General features: G+C 37.2%; 1 protein-coding gene across 4 annotated transcripts in view; it reads left to right on the top strand.

Annotated features, from left to right (window-relative positions):
• The window catches only part of mcf2lb (mcf.2 cell line derived transforming sequence-like b), a 68,441-nt gene that overhangs the window by 26,987 nt on the left and 21,854 nt on the right, over positions 1 to 19,600 (top strand). For all 4 annotated transcript variants that reach the window (XM_041807075.1, XM_041807077.1, XM_041807074.1 and 1 more), the window contains exons 2-4: positions 2,593 to 2,676; positions 9,916 to 10,030; positions 15,836 to 15,926. In XM_041807075.1, the coding sequence (XP_041663009.1) occupies positions 2,593 to 2,676; positions 9,916 to 10,030; positions 15,836 to 15,926 (290 nt within the window). The remainder of the gene's footprint in view (positions 1 to 2,592; positions 2,677 to 9,915; positions 10,031 to 15,835; positions 15,927 to 19,600) is intronic.

The raw sequence follows: 19,600 nt of genomic DNA, 5'->3' as shown, positions 1-19,600 counted from the left end.
CTGCTCTTTTCAGTAACTGATTTTCTGGTCTGTGTGGAAACAATATTTACAGGATACCTTTTGTCTCTTTGAGTCACTCCTCTCTTATAATCTCCTGACTTATCTGTTCACTCCATGTCCCCTCAGCTTATTTCAAACACGGTATCATAGGTTGTGATACTAGAGAGACTCTTGTGTTTAGTATTTGAATTACAAAAGGAGAAAGTCAAAGTGAGTGCAGCTCTGTGGCCCCGGGCATCTTTACAAGCTAAAAGAAGTTTAATGAGGAGCTGAAGGGGCCGGTGATTTTCTTTCTGACTCTGAACTCCATCAGCTCTTTATTCAGATAGCTTTAAAACAGCCTACCTCTGCATAAAACTTCATGTAAATTACTTTGTTCTCCGCAGTTACTCAGCAATCATTTTCTATGTCCTTATTTTTATCACTTGTGTTGATTTTCCCTGTCAAAATGCAACTCATTACTAGTGTTTTTGTACCACAGTGCCCCAAGGGCTTACTAAAATGTGTGTAATTTACCAGTGTAGTTTCCTACAGTAATGTAGCTAATTACTTTTTCTCTCAGGCTTTTTTGTGACATGTGTTCAGCTGATAGCAGACAGCTGATGAATTAGAAAGACAATAAGCTGATAAGATACCAAGCCTATCGATCTTGTTTTTCTTTGGTAAATAATGAGGGTAATAATGCATGTTTTGTGAGTATATACTGTATGGGTGCTTTTATCCAAATAGATATGTGTGATCAGGATGTAAACAGACAAATTTCCCTTTTCTATCAATCATAACTTTAGCTTCACATGCTTTCTAAACTATATTTCCATGGAAATTAAAATGTGAAACATAAAGATCTGCACTATTTAGCTGATGTGAATGAGTGTGTAAGATCTCAGACAGACAGAAACATAATAACCCTACACTAAAGAAGTGTAAGCTGTCTGATTTATCCTGTATTGATCTGTTTTGGCAGCTCTCATTTTACAAGCTGGACTAAATCCAGTTTTAACTCAAAGAGCATCAATGAAAGTTTCTTGGATAAAAATCAGTGCATACGCCATCTATAGTGGGGAAACTGCTTATGGGTAATCATGAACTTGAACCTACTTCTTTGTAAAATAACTTAACCACAGTACTGTCATTTTTTTATCATATCAAAATGATGCATGTTTGAGATTTGTCTTAACAGCTATAAACATGTAATGGTGTTTTTTTTTTAGGTGTGACATCCTCCAATCGGTTGGTGAAATACCCACTGCCTGATTCTCATATAAATGCTAACAATAATGTTCAAATTTGCTGACAGATAGAGAGCAAAGGAGCAAAACAGCAGAGTCTACTGGTCCCATAAAGTTTTTCTTTGCATCCCAACCTGTAGACTTGTTTTCAGTTCACCTCAGTAAACAGATCTACTCTGATTACAACTCAGTCGACTAGTCTAAAGAGGAGAAATTCCCTAGAAAACAGTCAAATTCCTCAGAGCGTCGTAGACCAGGAATTCAAGCCTGTTTATAAAAAATGATAGGTAATTAGTTTAGCCAACTCGTAAATTCGTCTAATTTGATAAACGAATTTAACCATTTTAGCGACTAACTGCATCCCTGCCCTCGACAGTTACAAAATTACTCTAATAAACACTCAACATTTACAGAGTTAGTAAATAGAACTTTTATTTTACAAACACATTAGCCCTAAATAATGTGAAATTACCCTACACTATCTCTTACTGCTTTACTGTATTTCAAATACTGTAAGAAGTTTGCTGTGGTAAAAGCCTCACCTCATTTGCATATTTGGTAAACATTAAAAGTTAGTAATTGAAAAAGACATTAAAAGCCTAGTTATATTTGTGGAAATCATCACTGGTCAGCTTTGAATCAAATGCTATTTCAGGTTTATTTTTGGAATATTGTTTTATGCTACAAAAAGCACTTTTTTAAAATTTCTTTTAGACCACCACCATCACTGCTTGGTTTATCTACACATGACGTTCTTTTTAAATGACTTATCAACTAGTTGATGAATGCAATTTCAGTTGGTCAAGTTTCTTTGACTGGCTGGTGCCCTAGTATTTGTATGATATATCAAGTAAATAATGTGTCTCACAGCTGAAACACTGGCTGGACTATACTATTTTATCCCCCCTGTGAGTGTGTGCTATGAACCTTTATTTTGATCACTGGTTTAACTCCAATCTTCCTCCTCCCACTGGGCTAATCAAGCCTAAATCTGATTATTTTAATCCTTATGAGGGTAGTCCATGTGGGATTGAGAACTCTTTAAGTTGGAAGCCTGTTAATTTGTCAATACTTCACTGTTATCTACAACAATGCACATTAATTTGCTCTAAAATGCAGCTTATGCTACCTGCAGGAAAACTACTCTTGTATTTATAATGCTTGAAAATGTTGTTTGATGTTTAAATGTGATTTTCAGTATATTAGAGAAAGCATCTCTTGTAACTGACTTTACTGTTTTGTTGTTTAACAGAACAAAGTGAAACCAATGGCTGAAACCATTTGATTACACAGTTGATTATGAAAGTCATCCCTACTTGAGTATTGAGCTTTAATGTTACTTTTTAATTTCCTCTCTCTCCAGATGAGATCATGCAGTTGGACAGCAGTCCCCTCCGTGCGGCTGACATCACCCCTGACCTCAAGAAGCAGTTTGCCTTCTTATCAGGTGAAACTTTAACTTTGATTTACATTTTGTAAGTGTTAAGCTTGGCCTTTTCCCACCAATTCATATGCTGTGTGCTTGTTTATTTAAGTGTCATGCAGGGTTTCTTAAAGCAGGATTATATTTAGACTAATTTTTGGGTCTAAATTAGTGATATGTACAAATTTGATGTGCTTTGTTCTGATTTGTTTTGGAAATGTAATGCAAGTTGAAATCACAGGCTGTATTAAAAGATCAAGGATATGACCACACCCCAAAAACAAAAATTAAGAAGAACGTATACTTTTTTACTCTCCAAGGAGAATTCAGTATTTTACCTTCATTGAACATGCTACCCACACAGAGGCCAGGAATGTGAAAATGCACTAATGGGTCAAACTATAAAGTAAAAATACACAGCATCTCATTTTTTTCTGAAACTTGATTTCTGTGATTATAGTAAGTTGTTTTTACTGAGATGTATGCTCAAGAGAAGACATTTGTGAGAAGAGGAGTTTAGTTCTTGCTAGGAAAGGAGAGTTACACCATAGTTAAGAGCTGTGCTGACAAATGCAGCTCCTTTGCAGAGTAAAGGATGAATAGAAGGAGCAAATGGGACACTATAACACAAGAGTCATTAACTTTCTAAAACTGTGAGTGCATGCTTCAGACTGGCACCTTTAATATTTTATCCAAATTAAATGTTTTATAGAATGCAGAAGCAAAGTCAATTATATCAAGACTGAAGCTCTTCCAGCAGACCACAGCTACAAAGACTCTGGCCTCAAATGTGCAGGATGTCAGCAGCCACTGTGGATATTTAAGCTTCATTTATGACCAACGAATGGAAAGCAGAGAACAGCACCAGTGTTAATTTCGTCAGCTAAAACTATGACTAAAACTTTTAGTCAACAGTCTTTTTTTCCCATGAAAAAACTAGACTACAGCTAACAAAAATAGATCTGTTATGACTAAAACTGAAAAAGACTAAGTTTAGTATTAGTCAGAATGACTAAAACTAGACTAAAATTTAATTTAGTTTTCGTCAGACATTTAAAATCTGTGATATTTCTCCATTGTGGGTAAATCTGTCACAATGCAATGAATCTGTAGCTCTTCTGCCTCTCAGTTGTAGAAAGCAGGGACCCCAGGTTTGGCAGGGTGCATGGAACACGCTACCATGACTTGGTACCAAATTTAGACAAGAAAATAAATGCTTGGACTGAAAGTAAAGATTAACCCTAAACCTAGACTAAAGTGTTTTGAGTTTTCATTGACTAAAACTAGACTAAAACTAAAAAGGGTAGAAATGACTAAAATGGGACTAAAACTAAAATGCATTTTATTCAAAGACTAAAATTAAAATTAAAAATAGCTGCCAAAATTAACACTGGACAGCACAGTAAATCAGACATTTTACTTTGACAACTGTCTATGTTAGCAAAGACGTTATAACTGATAACAGTGAAGCCATCATAATTAGTTTAAATTTGCATAAACGCTAATGTTAAAACTTTATAGTATATTTTCTCCTCGGTATCAAAATTATTTACGAACTGCTGTGTGTCATGCCACATTGTTAGACCAAACAATAAAATCTGGTTAAAAATGAGTATGAGTAGTGTTAACTAAAAAACTCCAAAATAGCTTTTTCAGCTCTTTTTTTCTGAGTTGATAGAACAGGTTTTTATTTTGGAATAAACAGTACTTGACCACTAGGAGGATTTTTGTCATTGTACTTAATTTATTGACAATCATCTCTTAATCTGCGTAGCTTTCCTTTGGGCATGCCTTTGGGCAGTATACACTTTTGCATCATGAGTGAAGTTACCCACTCAGTTAGGGAAGTTCTGTCTGTAAGGACCAACTTCAACAAAGCAAGGATGATGTACTTAACTCAGTGAAGAGCTCTTTCTGGGTCCAAAATTAAAGTATGAAACATATAAGGAAAAATTGCAGTGGGAGAGAAACATGTAATTTTTACCTCGAGTCATACCCTAAACAAGTATTTCCACTGTTGAAAAACTTTCATTAAATCAGTTATTATGGATATTTTGAGTATTTTTTACTTGTTTGGTTTTGCAGTGCATTAATTGCTAGAAAGAGTAGATTCTCATGATATCTAACATTCCAGGATTCAACCAGCACAGCAGCCGATATCCACACCCAAACAAACAAACAACAATATATGGACTTTTAAATCAATATTTGAAGCTCCACTGGGCTCTATGGATCATAATATTCCAACAAAAAAGGCAGAGAAATATCCTCACAATCCAAATTCAGCAAAAGATTCAAACCAAACAAATAATTTTTGTTTTATTTTATTTTGATTTGTACCTTTATCTAACCAGGAAATCTCACTGAGATTAGACAAGACCCAGGTAGCAGCCAAAACAATGTATGTAATATTTCATCTTATTACATGCTACATCCATAAAGATTAACAGATTGCTTTATACATACAAATAACTGCAATTTGGTGCTCTGCAATTATGGACGTTCATTTTGGGTTAAGCAGCGTTTCAAAATAAAATATTAGGGATATTTCTGCTTGTTGTTTAACAAGCTACAAGAGATCATGCACTCCTGCTTTGTAAATGATGTTAACAAAAATGGAGTTTAACAGAAGTTTAAGGTTTAATAATCTTTTTTTTTTATTTGACGTCCACATTAAAGAATATTTTTTTTCTTTTTTTTAATTCTTAACTCTGATACTTAACAGGTTAATAGTCCTGTGCCTTGCTCATCTATCTTTATATTTAGCCATTGGTTGAGATCTTTTGAGGCAACTGCTGCATGCATCCACTCAGAGAGCTTGTCTTTGCAACAGTGAGGCTCAGACTGCTTTTTTAAGTGTCTGATAACATCAGTGAAAAGATCCTTACAAAAATAGACCCTTAAATGTAAGTCCCTTTAACTTACCAGAAACCAAAGTCTTGCTCTGATGTCTCATGGGACATGAATACTGCAGGAGGATGACGTTGCAACAGTGAGTCAGCTGAGGAGAGGTAAATTTGTTGCCTTGCATTACAGAAAGCAAAAATGTCACTTCAAAAAACAATTTGAATCAGCAGTTGGCAACAAACAAGGATTGTAGCTTATGTGCTTTAAATATAGAAATTTATACATTGATTACATTGCAGCTAGTACAGATAGTTTTCTGCCTACCAAGCAAGACTACATGACTAACTTTTGTTTCGATTAGGAAGTCAGACCTCTAAATGTATACATATAGTACCTTAAAATGCTGTGATTAAAACAGCTTAAGACAAAAATCCCTCTCATTACAGGCTTCCCTGGATATATTTGTACTGTAACGACTCAGCTTGATATTTGCGTAGTAAACGTGAACTGTTCTCCTCTTAGTTATGATTTGCTATTCAAATATCAGCCACCTTTTCCTCTTCCCTGTTTGTTCACTGTCTGGTTGCTGCTCTGACAGTGACTTTAGTAAACGTGCTGCCTCTCTTTGTGTCCGCTTTATGATAACCCTCCTTTTTCTTCCCTGAGAAAATCTTTACTCCACATGTGAGTCGTCTTTCACAGCACGGTCCAGATATTTGTGACACCTTTTTATCCACTCTAAGTCTCTTGTGTTTGTGTCTGCAGCCGAGTCCAGGAACCATTTTACAAACAAAGATCCGAGCAGACGTTGAAACCATGACCGTGCACTTGTTGTTGCCATAGTGATGAGGGAGGAAGAAAAGGCAGACAGACTGATATTCCCGTCATGAATACTGACAGAGCAGCTGTGTGACTGTGTGACTGTGTACTGTAGTGTAAGGCGAGGATGAATGTGTCAATTTCAACAATAATCATTGTGTACAGACACAAAAGAGGCGCTCTGTTTGACGTCTTCATACCATTTAGAAATATAAATACATCTTGAAAAGAGACTAAAATAATGTTTTCTAAAGGCTCTTCAAAAATATTTTCCCAAAGAGCCTCTCACTTTGAAAAATCAGACAAAAAAACACGTCATGCTGAAATTAGACATTTTAGCAGCATCTTCTAACATTGTAGTTTTCCCTAGTGCTTCTTCCGTGCTTTTCTAGCCCTTTTCATCAGTCTGAAGTTGGGAGGTCTATGTCAGAAAAGGGATGTCACATATTTGTGAGCACCAATCAGGATTTAATGATATTTTGACCAGAGTCTTATGGCAGTGATTGGGTCACTGCTGATCGAACAACACTGGTGGTATGAAAGAGGAATTTAAGTTGAATTTATTGAAAATATAAAAGACGTTTTTCAGTTTTTCAGTTTTTTACTGCTTCATATTGAGGGGGGACTTTGAATAATAAGACATATTGTCCTTATTATAGTGCTGAAAAAAAAAGCACTGTAAGTGTGTCAAGTGTGCGTGATGTCACAAAGTGATGATTGGACATTCTCCTTCAGGATTTTCTCAGCAGAATTCATCGTTCCATCAGTTACAGCGTATGGTCCAGATCCTGAACCCTAGCTCCAGACTATCACACTACCACCACCATTGTTGACTGTTGGTAAGAGGTTCTTTTGATGAAATGCTGTTAGTTTGACTCCAAATGTAACAGGATGCACACCTTCCAAAGTTCAACTTTTGTCTCAGTCCACAAAGTATTTTTCCTAAAAGTTTTGGGGATCATCAAGGTATTTTCTGTCAAGTGTGAGAAGAGCTGTGTTCTTTTTTTCAGTGGTGGTTTTGGACTTGAAAATCTCAAATGGATGCCAGTTTTGCTCAGTCTATTTCTTATTGTTAGTCATAAACACTGACCTTAACTGATTCAAGTGATACCTGCAGATCTTTATATTTTGTTCTTGGTTCTTTTTGACCTCCTGAATGAGTTGTTGATGTGCTCTTGGACTAATTTTGGTAGGCCAGGCATTCCTGGGGAGGTTGACTTCTTTTCCAAGGTTTCTCTATTTGTGGCTAATGGCTCTCACCATGGTTCGCTGGAGTTCCAAAGCCTCAGAAATGGCTTTAAGCCTATTTCCCTTTGTCAGACAGGTTCTTTTGTGTGATTTCTTTATGTAGCTAGTGAAATTGAACCCAGCTTTCCAAAACATGTGGTTAATCAAAGTCATACTATGATTTTAAAAGGGGGGGGGGTGTTCTTTTTCACATAGAGCCAGACAGGTTTGGATGGCTTTTTTTCCCCCAGTCAATAAAATAATTTAAAAATGCATTTTGTGTTTACTCAGGTTGTTTTTTTCTAATATTAGAATTTTTTTTAATCTGAAACATTTAACTGTCACATTTAAATATGACAAATGTGCAAAAAGTAAGAAATAAGGAAGGGGGGAATTACTACTTCACATCACTGTGGATTAACATTAGTGTCTTATGTACAGAAGGTTACATATTTTCTACATACCTACTACAGATAGTCCCATCTTTTGTACAGCATACATATAAAAGACAGTAATGCTGATCTCATAAAGTGAACAAATTTTGGTATGCAGAGCTCCCTTAAAGTCATGAACAAAAAATAGTAAAATACCCAGTTACTTAAGCAATTGTTTTGATGTAGATGCTATGCAGTTTGCTATTTTTAAAGTAAGACTAAAGCCAAGTTTTCCAATGCAATCTGTTATATTTGAATGTATAAATAAATAAATACCTCTTTTTAAAGCATCAGCTGGTCAATCTTTATTACAAAGAGGGTCCCTGGGCTAGTCAAGCAGCATGCTTTGACTTTCAACAGAGCACATGCCTAGAAACTAGGGCTGAACGATTTGGGAAAATAATCCAATTGCGATTTTTTTCCCCCCAATATTGCGATTGCAATGTGATATGTGGTTATGTTTCAAGTTCCTCATTTTATGTGTTGTCTATTATACAAAAGCAATAAATAACTGTATTTTATAACCCACACAATATTAGATTAAACAAGGGCTGATCAGTTAGGAAAAAAAGATCTAATTGTGATGATTTTGACTCGTATTGCAAATTGAATATGAAATGTTGTTTAAAAGGGAGTGATTTTTAATGTCATTCATAAGAAAAAGTACAGAAATGAAGAAAGTAGACTTTTTTGTAGACTATTCTAAAAACATGGCACTTGAATAATTGCAAGGTATGTAATGCATAATGTCTCTGCTGCAAAAAAAAGTTTTAAACTGGTATTTTGACACAAGTTTCAGGTTAGAGAGATATTGCACCTTCTGCGATTTGAAAATTGCAGCAGGGTATATTGTAATTTAATCCAATTTTCAATTAATTGCCCAGCCCTACTAGAAACCTCCATATTGATAGATACATTTATGACAATGCGTATTGAATACAATACAATTAGTTTAAAAGCCATTAATCCATAGTAGCATGAATCTGAATGTGAGGGTACAACAAGCTTTATGCTATAAAGGAGGAGGCTAGGGTAGAGCTTTCCAGCAGCAGCAGTGTGATGCATCAGAACTGATGCAAGCAGGGACTAGTGAGAAGTACATCATATTTAAATGCACCGCTGTGTTGAGAGACATTGTTGTGATTGGCTGTGAGAGCTGGCAGGCAGAAATTGGGATCAGCTGGTTGTCAGCTGATCACGGCTGGGCGTATGACTACCACGTCCTGCATGAACTAATGCTAAGCTTCATATTATGTACAGAGAGCACAGCAATCCACCATACGTTTAGCATTTTTAATTTCACAAAGTTGCAGTAGAAAGGAAAAATTCAATTTTACCAGGCAGAAACTTTGAGTAGAACCAGACTCATGTTGAAGAGCCATTTGCCAAAGCTCTGTTGGATATATAAACACATAGTCTGCTAATTTAGCCATAGACTAAAAAGTGTAATTTATATTAGGAAGTCTGAGTGTCACAGAAAAGATTTGGGGAAATACATAGTGTGGAAAGAATTAGGTTGTAATACATTTTCTGCAAAACCAGCTTATTTTTAGTGTATTTTTGAATCAACTGTAGACTTTTCAAGGCCCTATTTTCCATGTCTTTAGTGGAAACTTAGCCGTGTTTGTTTATTTGTCTGTCTCTTTAAGTTAAAAGGTACCAGACTCATCCTTTCTTGTGATGGATTTTGCAGTTTTCTTTCTGCAAAGCCTTCCCTCTTCCCTGACAGCAGCTTTAACACCAGCACCCCCCTGTGGCCACAGTTTCCTCTCGTTTAGTGCCTTGTTATCACACCCAGTTTATTTTTAACATTTTCCTTAAATATTGATGACAAAGTCCTCAGACAAATTCACAAAGGTGCACTCAAAGCACTCTTACATAATTCCTCCATACTTGTCTCTCTATATAAACTCTATGTCCTTTCTTGTCTTTTTAGGAGGTAGAGGGGATAATGGCAGCCCCATCATCGTGTTCCCAGAGTTCCCCACGTTTGGAGAGATCACAGACAGAGAGTTTCACAACGTGCTGACATACCTGACCAGTGTGCCCAGGTAAAGGACACCAATACTGAGTCATTATAACACTGTTAAAACAGAACATACAAACTCATATGTCCTTGTCTTATCTCCTGTATCACACTTTATACTTTTTTTAACTCCAGAGGATGCCATCAGTCAGAAGAAACAGATTCACAATAGGTGGACAACGGTCTGTTAGGAGTTTTCATTATCTAGGAGATAACAAAGTCGCTAATTTTGTTGCTGAAATGCCTCTCTCATGATAAAAGAAGTGTGCCAGTAGGGGGCAGCGGGTCCTTCGACACAGTTTAGCCCTTAAAATGCACAGGCTGCAGACAATGCATGCTGTGGATGAGATGGGACAGTCTGTGTATTATAAGCATAACTATAAGAGAGAGGTGTTCTCATTATCTAATTAATAAGAAGGCCAGTTATTAATCCAGCCTCTTATCAGTTTCCTGCAGACTGCCTTTGTTTACATGAATGAATGGACCTGATTGAACAAGGGGGGAGGGGAAATGTACAAAATCATCCCATTCTCCTTCTCTTAACACCATCCTCTGTAACAGTTAATTTAAATCTGTATTTCTGTTTTTCTTTATTTCTTTCTTTATTCCCCAGACACTCAAAATAATACAAATGTACAAAAATATATCAAGTTATGTAGATCCAAGAGAAAAAAATTACCTCCTTTAATGCATTTTGATGTTAAATGATTCCTAAATGTGTTGTTTTGCTTTATTTTGCTCCATCACTCCCCTTGGCTGTCTCTCTTTTGCTTTATCATGTCTGCACTGGTGTAAAAATAGAAACTGCAGAGCATCTGACTGTTTGAATCTGAATAATGCATACAGACAGCTGAGCTGAAGTTTCTGAACTCAGTGAAATTTACATGATCACAAAGGGCATGCATCTGTACAAAGTCGTACATGTGCAGCTACATTGCTTACTTCTTGTTTTGATATGAGGACTCTGTTCAACAAAAAATACTCTCCTTAAGTTGTATTTACAAAACAGAGGGCCACCATTTTTGTTTCAAAGATGAATGAGCTGTCAAAGTGGCTTCCTGGTTTGTACTGCTAGCTACTTGCAGCGTATTTGCAACATTAACCAACAAGGCCACCTTCAACAGCTTTTCTACCTCATCACCTTTTTTTTTAAAGGAGCTTACTTTGGAACAGTTTACCACTCTCAGTCATGGAAACTCCAGCTTTACAAGTATGAAAGGTCGACTGAAAGCGTGGCTCAGGACAAACCAGAGTTGTGACCATGTTTATCATTATCTCTACACGGGCAAATATGCAGTTTCCTTTAGCACAGTCATGATCGTGTGAAATACTTAAGCACTTTACCACCTGCCTTATGCACAAACACCTTCCACACTTAACACTGGTCACATTGGTCAGCACACTGGTTAGTTTCAAGCAAAGTCCCATAGCCACCTTCAGTATTGATACATGTGGATAGTATTGTACTGTTTGTGTTGTTTGGTCTCTGGGTGTTGCCTAATTTTATGTCTATTTTTTATTATGTATGTGCTTTATGTACACTTCTATATGTATACCATCAACCTGCCAGTGACTATGGATGGCAATGAGCCTATGGCTACGATCTGGCATATTAACATGTCTATGTTCATTAATGTGCACTGTCCCTTATAGTAAATAAATAAACAATCTCAAATGTTGCTTGGGCAACCAAATGCACACTCGGTGGCAGATTTTATTCATGCTCCATCAAGTAAGCAGGAAAACTTTTTTCTATTCATATGTGAAATTTCGTAGCCATGTTACAATGGGAATGACAAACCCTAGTGCTGAAATCATACAACCTAATGTTATTCATTATCATGATGGTAAATATACAACAAAAAAAAAACTGTTAATGTGCAGTACCGTCCTGCTTGTAGAAACCGATCTATTGCGATATATAAACCACCTTTATTGAGTGAGCGTGAGAGTTGTTGCTGTAAAACAATACATCATCTCCTCCAGTTGTAGTTGTATGAACTGGTAGGCTTTAAGAACATTGCAGAGCAACCTGTAGCAAGCCTGGTTGTCAATTTGCCTAAGCATGAATGAGATACAGCAACAGAACAGCAGCTTCCTGTAGCAATTACGTAGCAATCGTTAACGTAACATCCAGAATTTCCACGACAACAGTAAACATGCTGCCGCAGTGATGGTGGCTGCTATGGTAACACAGACTGTTAAAACTACAAATTTACTCATTTCTCCAGCTTTGGAAGCTATTGGAAAAATTTTGAGCTTATGTAAGTACTCAACTAGAAATATATAGTAGGGTAATATTTTCCCATGCAAAATTTCTACATATTGTACCTTTAAGTTAACATTTAAATCTAAAAAAATGAACCAATACAAACTGCACAACAGTTTTAATATCAGACCCAAAAAGACACAATCCCCTGCCTGAATGCATCTCTCTGTGGTCAGATTTAGTCATCTGAATGAGGGTCATTCACAGGAGGGAGAGAGTGTTGACCCTCAAGCTGCTGTGATCACAGAGAGCAGATGGCTGGAGCCACCTGAGGGACTGACACCCCTGACATGGCTCACACGGCCCGCAGCCAGGAGCAAATGTCCTACCACTGTGTATTATGACCTTCAGCAGCTGCTGCTGGTGTGAAATTAATACTTTTTGATCAATGTTAATGGCTGAGATAGTTTTTAGGGCTGATTCATATCACAACACATGTTTGCTTCAGTATCAACTGTTACTATTTATTTGTGTTCAAGCAAAACCTGTCTATTTGGATGTATGAAGTAATAGATTATTTCCTGTATTCAAATTTATTTACTGCAGGATTTACATTTATGTTTTTTAATTCTTTGCATGCACAAAATAAGCAAGTTTTGATTGATTTTATGTTAAAGGGATTTTAAAGATCACAGATTCGTAACGTGCTGCACCACAGCTCTATAATCTGTTTTTAATTTAATGTGCCATTGCACTCATATTCACCCGGTCACTTCCTACACAACAGGGCTACAGAAGCAGGAGAGGGTGTATCAGTGTGTGTTTAAATGTATGTCTGCAAATGCATTTATGCAGCAAATTTCCCTCATCACTGCACTGACATTAGGCAGAACCTCCTCACAGCTTAGCTTTACTCTTTATTCTTAAAAATCCAATTATTATTCGGACACTGGAGCAGCACAAGCTAGTATGACTATAGAAATGAAGAAGGTTATTTGTTTGACTGTGTCTGTGTACATTAAGATAACCCCCAAACATTAAAAAGCATTAAAAACATGCAGGCAACATGTAAACTTTCATACATTTAAAGTAGCCATGTGTAGACCCAGGCTATTTATTTTAAATGTATTGTAGTAGGTCATAATAGTTTGCGCTTAGTCTTTGTCCTGCTATGATATAAACTGTTATCTTATTTGTAAATGGTCACATTTTGATAACACACATTGCTTCATTTTTAAATTGCTTAACTTAAGAGCAAATTTTCAGACAAATTTAAAGCTCCTGTAAAAACTTTGATGTGCCAGTTTTGGCCCCCTAGTGGACCATGCAGGACCTCTTCAGAGTTTTTTCTTGATAACTCTGAGCAAAAAAAAGGTACAGTTTTATTTATTACCTCATTTATTAGTAATGAGGCTTATTTGCATATGAGGGGAGCAACTTTGCACCATTTTTTTGAATATTCCCTCATTCATGTGCATGCAAAAGGGACAGGCTGCTGTTTGCTCAGCTGAGCAGTTTGTGTGGATTTTCCCTTTTTATGTGCTCTGTGGATCAGATGCTGTCTTTTTTGCCTTTTGCACTGCATGAAAATGCACAAAAGCAGCGCTATTCTTTTGTGGGTCAGGGTTATAGTCTGTGTAAAGTTAGCTATGAAAACCATATCTTATTTTAAACCTAAAAGATGAATATTAAAGCAACAAAATACACTTTTAATTTTTTTTTAAAACAAAATGAACATTTTTTGACTATTTTAATAATGTATAGGGCCCTGTATCACTAAAACATTTGACTAGTAATCTCATCGACGCTTCATCGATGACCACAAGTCAGGATACCATAAGAAACGAGAGGAAACAGAAAGCTTTTAAAGGGACATATACACCCCAAAACAACTCATCAATACATTTTTCAGCTCCAAAAAGAGGTATATTTTAGCCAGGAACCTAGCATCAATGCTACTCATCTTACACATATATCGATATTATCCAAGTGTATTTGGAAGAGCCCATTTACTGGACTTTCAGAGGATCAGCTATTTCTGTGAGCATGCCTTGCTCTACCTCTTTGTCTTCTACTAGGTGGGTGTAAAGTAAGTGTAAGACAGCATTTCCAGAATGGTAACTGCCATCTTCAGGCTTTAGAGTGTCTCTTCAGGAACCAATGGGTGACACCACTGAGACAATGTCCATGTTTTATGTAGTCAGTGGCTTATAATCACTATGTGACACCAGACAGTTTCAGGCACTAACAGCAACAATAGTCCCTTTTTATGCTGATGATCTTGTTTGATTTTAAAGGTCATAAAGAGACGACAGTATTAATTTCAGCCAATTTCATTACCTGATTAAAATCCCCACATGGGCTGTAAAATCAGGTAAAAGATGAAAACATTGTTATTGACATGCTTCACTGACATGAGATGAAAAAATTAACATACTACATAAAACTTTGCCATTACATTCTTGTCTCTCTCCAATTTCAGCCTCAGGTGATCCATTTTCATCATAAACTACCATCTCAGCAGCAATAAATGCCTAAGAGGCAGAAAAAAAAATCCCTCTTCCTCCTCTTGTGCTTGGCTGAAATGTAAAATAGTGTGAGCTTTCAGAGCTAGGATGGCAGTGAGAGTCTGTGTAGATGAATGGCAATGGTAGAGAAAGAGAGGTTGAAAAGTACCCGTAGGCCTGTGGATGTTTCCGAGAGAAAAAATAGAAGAAGCAGACATGGATAGGGTGCGTTTTCCAAATAAATGAAACCCTCATGCTTTACAGTACCTCCTCTTTGAGCCTGCCCCTCCCCCACATTCCTCTGACTGGCTGCTGGAGCTGCTCATCTTTCTGCAGCTGGCCTGTGAGTGGTGTTTTCTTCAGCAGCTCCCTGTGTTTTATTGGGCAGATTAAAAATGCAGTTCAGAGGGGGGTGTGCTGGATGCTGTGATGGTCTGAAACATTTGGCTTCCTCCCATTCAAACACGCTGGGATCTACCTCAAAGACATATCCTCCTGTGCTCTGTTTTCCTTTTCCCTTTTTTTTTAATCTGAGGACGTCTTTAAACGTGCTGCCATCCTTTTATCCTTTTTGGGCAGTTTCAAATGAAGGACACTGAAAACTTCAGGATTTACAAGGATGACATTTCTAATATAAGGTGCTGATTGGTGCACCTTTCCAGCAGGTGCATCATGTTTGTTACCGGTGCTGTTGAGCAGCACATGTCATTGTTATTGATTGTTGGAGGTGTGTAAAGCTGCTCTCTTGGGACCAGAGAGGACAGCGAGGGAAAGAGGGGGTGCAGGGGAGAACCGGAGGCTGATGGCCAAAAAAAACCTGGAGGTGCTTCACAGTGTCTTCCATTAAAGGCACAAGCTGTTTAAGGAGATAAAGAGGAGAATAACATAAAAAAGCAGCAGAAAAGCACCAGGATACTGGTGAGAGAGGAAAACTTCATGGATATTTTTTAGCTGTTGTTTTTCAGCTTTTTTTTGTTTCCTGTGGACTTATCTGTGCCTAAAAAAGCTTTGAGGAGACATACTTTGCTGCAGTGTGTGATTTTCTAGATCTTTAATAGTTTAAATCATGCAGCTGATTGCAGTCACATAAGTGATTCCTCTTTCTGTGTTCCAGTTTGTCATCGACAGGCGTGGGTTTCATCCTGGTTATTGACCGCAGACAAGACAGATGGGCAGCTGTCAAGGGGACCCTGCTTCGAATTGCAGTAAGTTCTTCTTTGCTTATGCAACATTGACTTTTTCCTGTGTGGGAGAGAAAAGGCTATTTTACTACCTATTTTTATTGAAAAAGGACCCAGATTTGTGAGGTTTAAGCCCCTCATATATTGGGAGTGGAGGTGTGTGAGGGGTCATTACCCTTTTCTCTCATACTCACAGCAACATCACTGATATCACAACCAACCAGTGGGGGGTTGTTGATATGAGCTCCATCTTTGAACTCCATCCCATCACAATCGCAGCTTGCCATGTGTTTCCATGGCTACGGGGGAAAATAGACTGACATGTGCCAAAAAAAGGCAGAAGGAGATTAGGTTTCCTTTGTTCACTTTTTAAAAAATGCATTCTTAATCACTTCAACATCCTATCATCTACATTTGTAAAATATGTGTCATAAAAATCACAGAAAACACACCAAAACAAACAAATACAATACTTTGTTTACTTTTGCATGCAAAAGCAGAAATTTGTCTTTGTGTTGCACGTGTGAAAAATTGAAACACAAGGTGACATATGGTAAGGCATGTATGTGTACAGGAAAGTATGTTTCATTAATACAGTCTCTAATACAGTTTGCTTCATTAGTAGCAGCCTACAAGCCTCCACAGTGAGTCACTTTTTGTACCATATTGCTCTGTAATCAGTTGCTGCATGCCCCTGCAGGAAGGGAGACAGTTATGTAAACTGTCCGCCTTCTATTTTTGCACATTTTCCTTTATTTATCTCTTTGTTTTTTAACTTTTGTTTTCAATAGTCATAAAAGGTGCTAAGTAGGCGAAAAAACAGAATTTTTTGAGCATCACAAACATTTCTGGTTATTCTCTTTATTGCTTTTTTAATGTAACCTTTATTGAACCAGGTAGTCTCTTGAGATTAAGATCTCTTTTTCAAAGGAGTCCTGGCCAGAACAGCACACCAATAACAAGACGGATGTCATAATACAATAAACATGAGAAACAAAGAAAATGATAAAACCAGCTAAATGAAGCAAACACACTTTTTCAGTTAGAGGCCTGAGTTGAGTTTTTATAACCATTTCTACTGCGGCATACTTGTTTCAATGCTTCCTGTGTGGATATCATGATTCAGGTGTGCATTAGAGACAATCTCCCCCATCAGATTATGTCTATGCATGTCACTATTTTGAGTGAAGAAGATGGACACAGCCCTGTAATAAGCCATAGTGCAGTTGTAGTTTGTCCCCTAATTTTTTTCACATGTATTTTGAGCTTAGATTAAAATGCAGTTGTTCTGTACGCTGTGTCACAAGTGAAGGTCTTACATGCACAGTATGTAAATTCTGCAGCTAGGTTGCTCTCAATCAAAACAATAACAAAATATGACAAGTAGAGACTAGCATTGCTCACATCCAGCCACATCTGATGTTTTCTTCTTTTTCAACAAACTGGCAATCCATACGGTCCATCAACTGAACAGTTAACCAACTTTTGGTTCCATGTAGGGATGCACAATAATATCTCAGTAACAGAAGATATTATCTTATAAACTGAATTGTTGGATATTGGCAGATATAAACATATTCTGATATTTATAGCTAATATTTTGTCTGTAAAAGTCTGCCTGTATCAGCTGTAAATAATGGCCGTATGAACCAATGAGTTAATGGAGTTTCAGGACAAGCATACCTTTGTCAGCTGAAGACTTTTTCTTTATTCATCATCATTCCTTACACTTTAAAGTGTGTTTTAAGGTCTGAAGTTTGTTAATTTCTTCACCATGAAACTTTAAATAGTGTGTTTTAAGGTCTGAAGTTTAAGGTATCAGTCTTGGCTAAAATATGTAAATGAAGGCATATCGGATATCGGCAAAGATCCAATATGATGCATCCCTAGTTTCCTGGAGAAATTTCTCATATTGAGGGAGACAAAAATGATATATTGAGCATCCTGGTTAATGATGTGAGTGACTCATGAAGCATTCTGGGATCACTCACTAAACAGACGGCAACTTTTAACAGATTTTCTCCCTCATGATGAGAAATTCATCCATGAAATCAAAAATTCAGTCCAATGTTGGGTATATGAAACTCCTTATGAAGAGCCATTTTTTCACTACAGTGTCCTCAGTTCAAAACAAGGAGTAAGTCATGGAGGCTGGCATGCTGAGCAGTGCGTCTGGTCTTCACTTAACATGGAAATGCCCAGTAGGGCTGCTGAGAATAAGTGTGGTCCATCACTAGTAAGCAGCACTAAATGTGACTGTGATATAGCAACAGAAGGGACATTTCTAGTAGCAGTTCCCACTACATTATGTAGCATCAAAGGTTTTTAATGGCAACAGTAAACAAGTGTTGGAAATAACTGAGGTCATGTAAGAACTCAAAAATATGTAGTGTAGTAGCGGTAATTTTTGATTAATGGACATTTCAGTGCAAAAAGTCTATATGTTGTAGCTTTAACACGATTGTGCCTTTAACAAGATAAGAGCTTATGTTTAGTCTAGACTTTTTATTTTTATGTTAGTTTAGAATAATTGGTAGTTCTTATTCTAAAGAGAATTTTTTTCTTGTTTTTTTTAAAGACTTCAGTTCTGGATCTTTTCCTGTGAGCCCCACTGGCTACAGGCTTGAATTTCACCTCATTTAACAGATTTGCCATGGAACGTAAATCTTCATTGTATTGAAACCAAGAAGCAGACGTATATTTGGGTTTTTCAGACACTGTTTGGTGAGAATTGTTGTCAGTGAATGCAGTAAAGTAGCAATAAATATATTGCAGGGAGGGATGTATAGGCACCAAATGATGAAATGTAGACAGAGTGGGAGAGAATGAGAGATAAATATCAGCACCCATAGTCCCGGGAGACATGTGGGAGACCTCATCACTCATTTGAAATTAAATCAAGCTTTATTAATCCCACAAGGGGGAACATTTACAGGCAGACAGGCGGGTAATAGGAGGCAGTCAGTCATCCAGGCAATAATGTCCTGTTTGAAGTGATTCTGCCCGGCTGCTAAACGGATGTTGATGAAAGCTGGCACGCTGTAAAGCTGCAGAGCAGAGACTAGATCATGTGAGCACACAGTGATGTGACATACTCACTGAGTGTGTTATTGTTGACATATATGAGGATGTGTATTCATGAGCCACAGAGAGAATAAGCGAGGATATTGAATGTTTACGCTGTCAAACAGCTCCCTTTGTCTTTTTTGTGTCTATGTATACCAGCACACTTGTGTATACATGAGCCTGTGTGAATGTGGGTCAGTGTGTTTCAGGTGAAAGCTATGCGTCGATGTGCACGGCTGAGTTTGATGTGATGACACAGAGTGTGTTTATAGAGAGCTGCTAATTAAGTCTGCAGAGTTACTGTCGGTCCCTGATGGAAAGCCTCGTCTTTGTCAGTTATCTGCCTCTTCTTTTGGACTTTGTGTGTGCTTCTGTGTGAGTGTGTGCTTCTCTGTGTGTGTTTTATCTCTGAGTCTACCATTGACAGAGAACAAAGAACAAGCAGACCATGACCATGACTGCCAGAGACCCCAGATCCAGACTGCATGCTTCAGTGGTTGAGCTGCATTTGAAGGTTAACTCTGGACATATTCTATGGTTGTATAATGCAGTTAAAGGTACAATATAAAGATTTTTTGCACTGCTATTTTATCATTATTTAAAGATAAATGACTGCTCCTACATTAGATATA

The sequence above is a fragment of the Cheilinus undulatus genome, linkage group 15 (assembly GCF_018320785.1).
Source record: "Cheilinus undulatus linkage group 15, ASM1832078v1, whole genome shotgun sequence".
Taxonomy (NCBI): Eukaryota; Metazoa; Chordata; class Actinopteri; order Labriformes; family Labridae; genus Cheilinus; species Cheilinus undulatus.
Note: the sequence above shows the minus strand (reverse complement) of the source record. Positions and strands in the feature narration are given on the sequence as shown.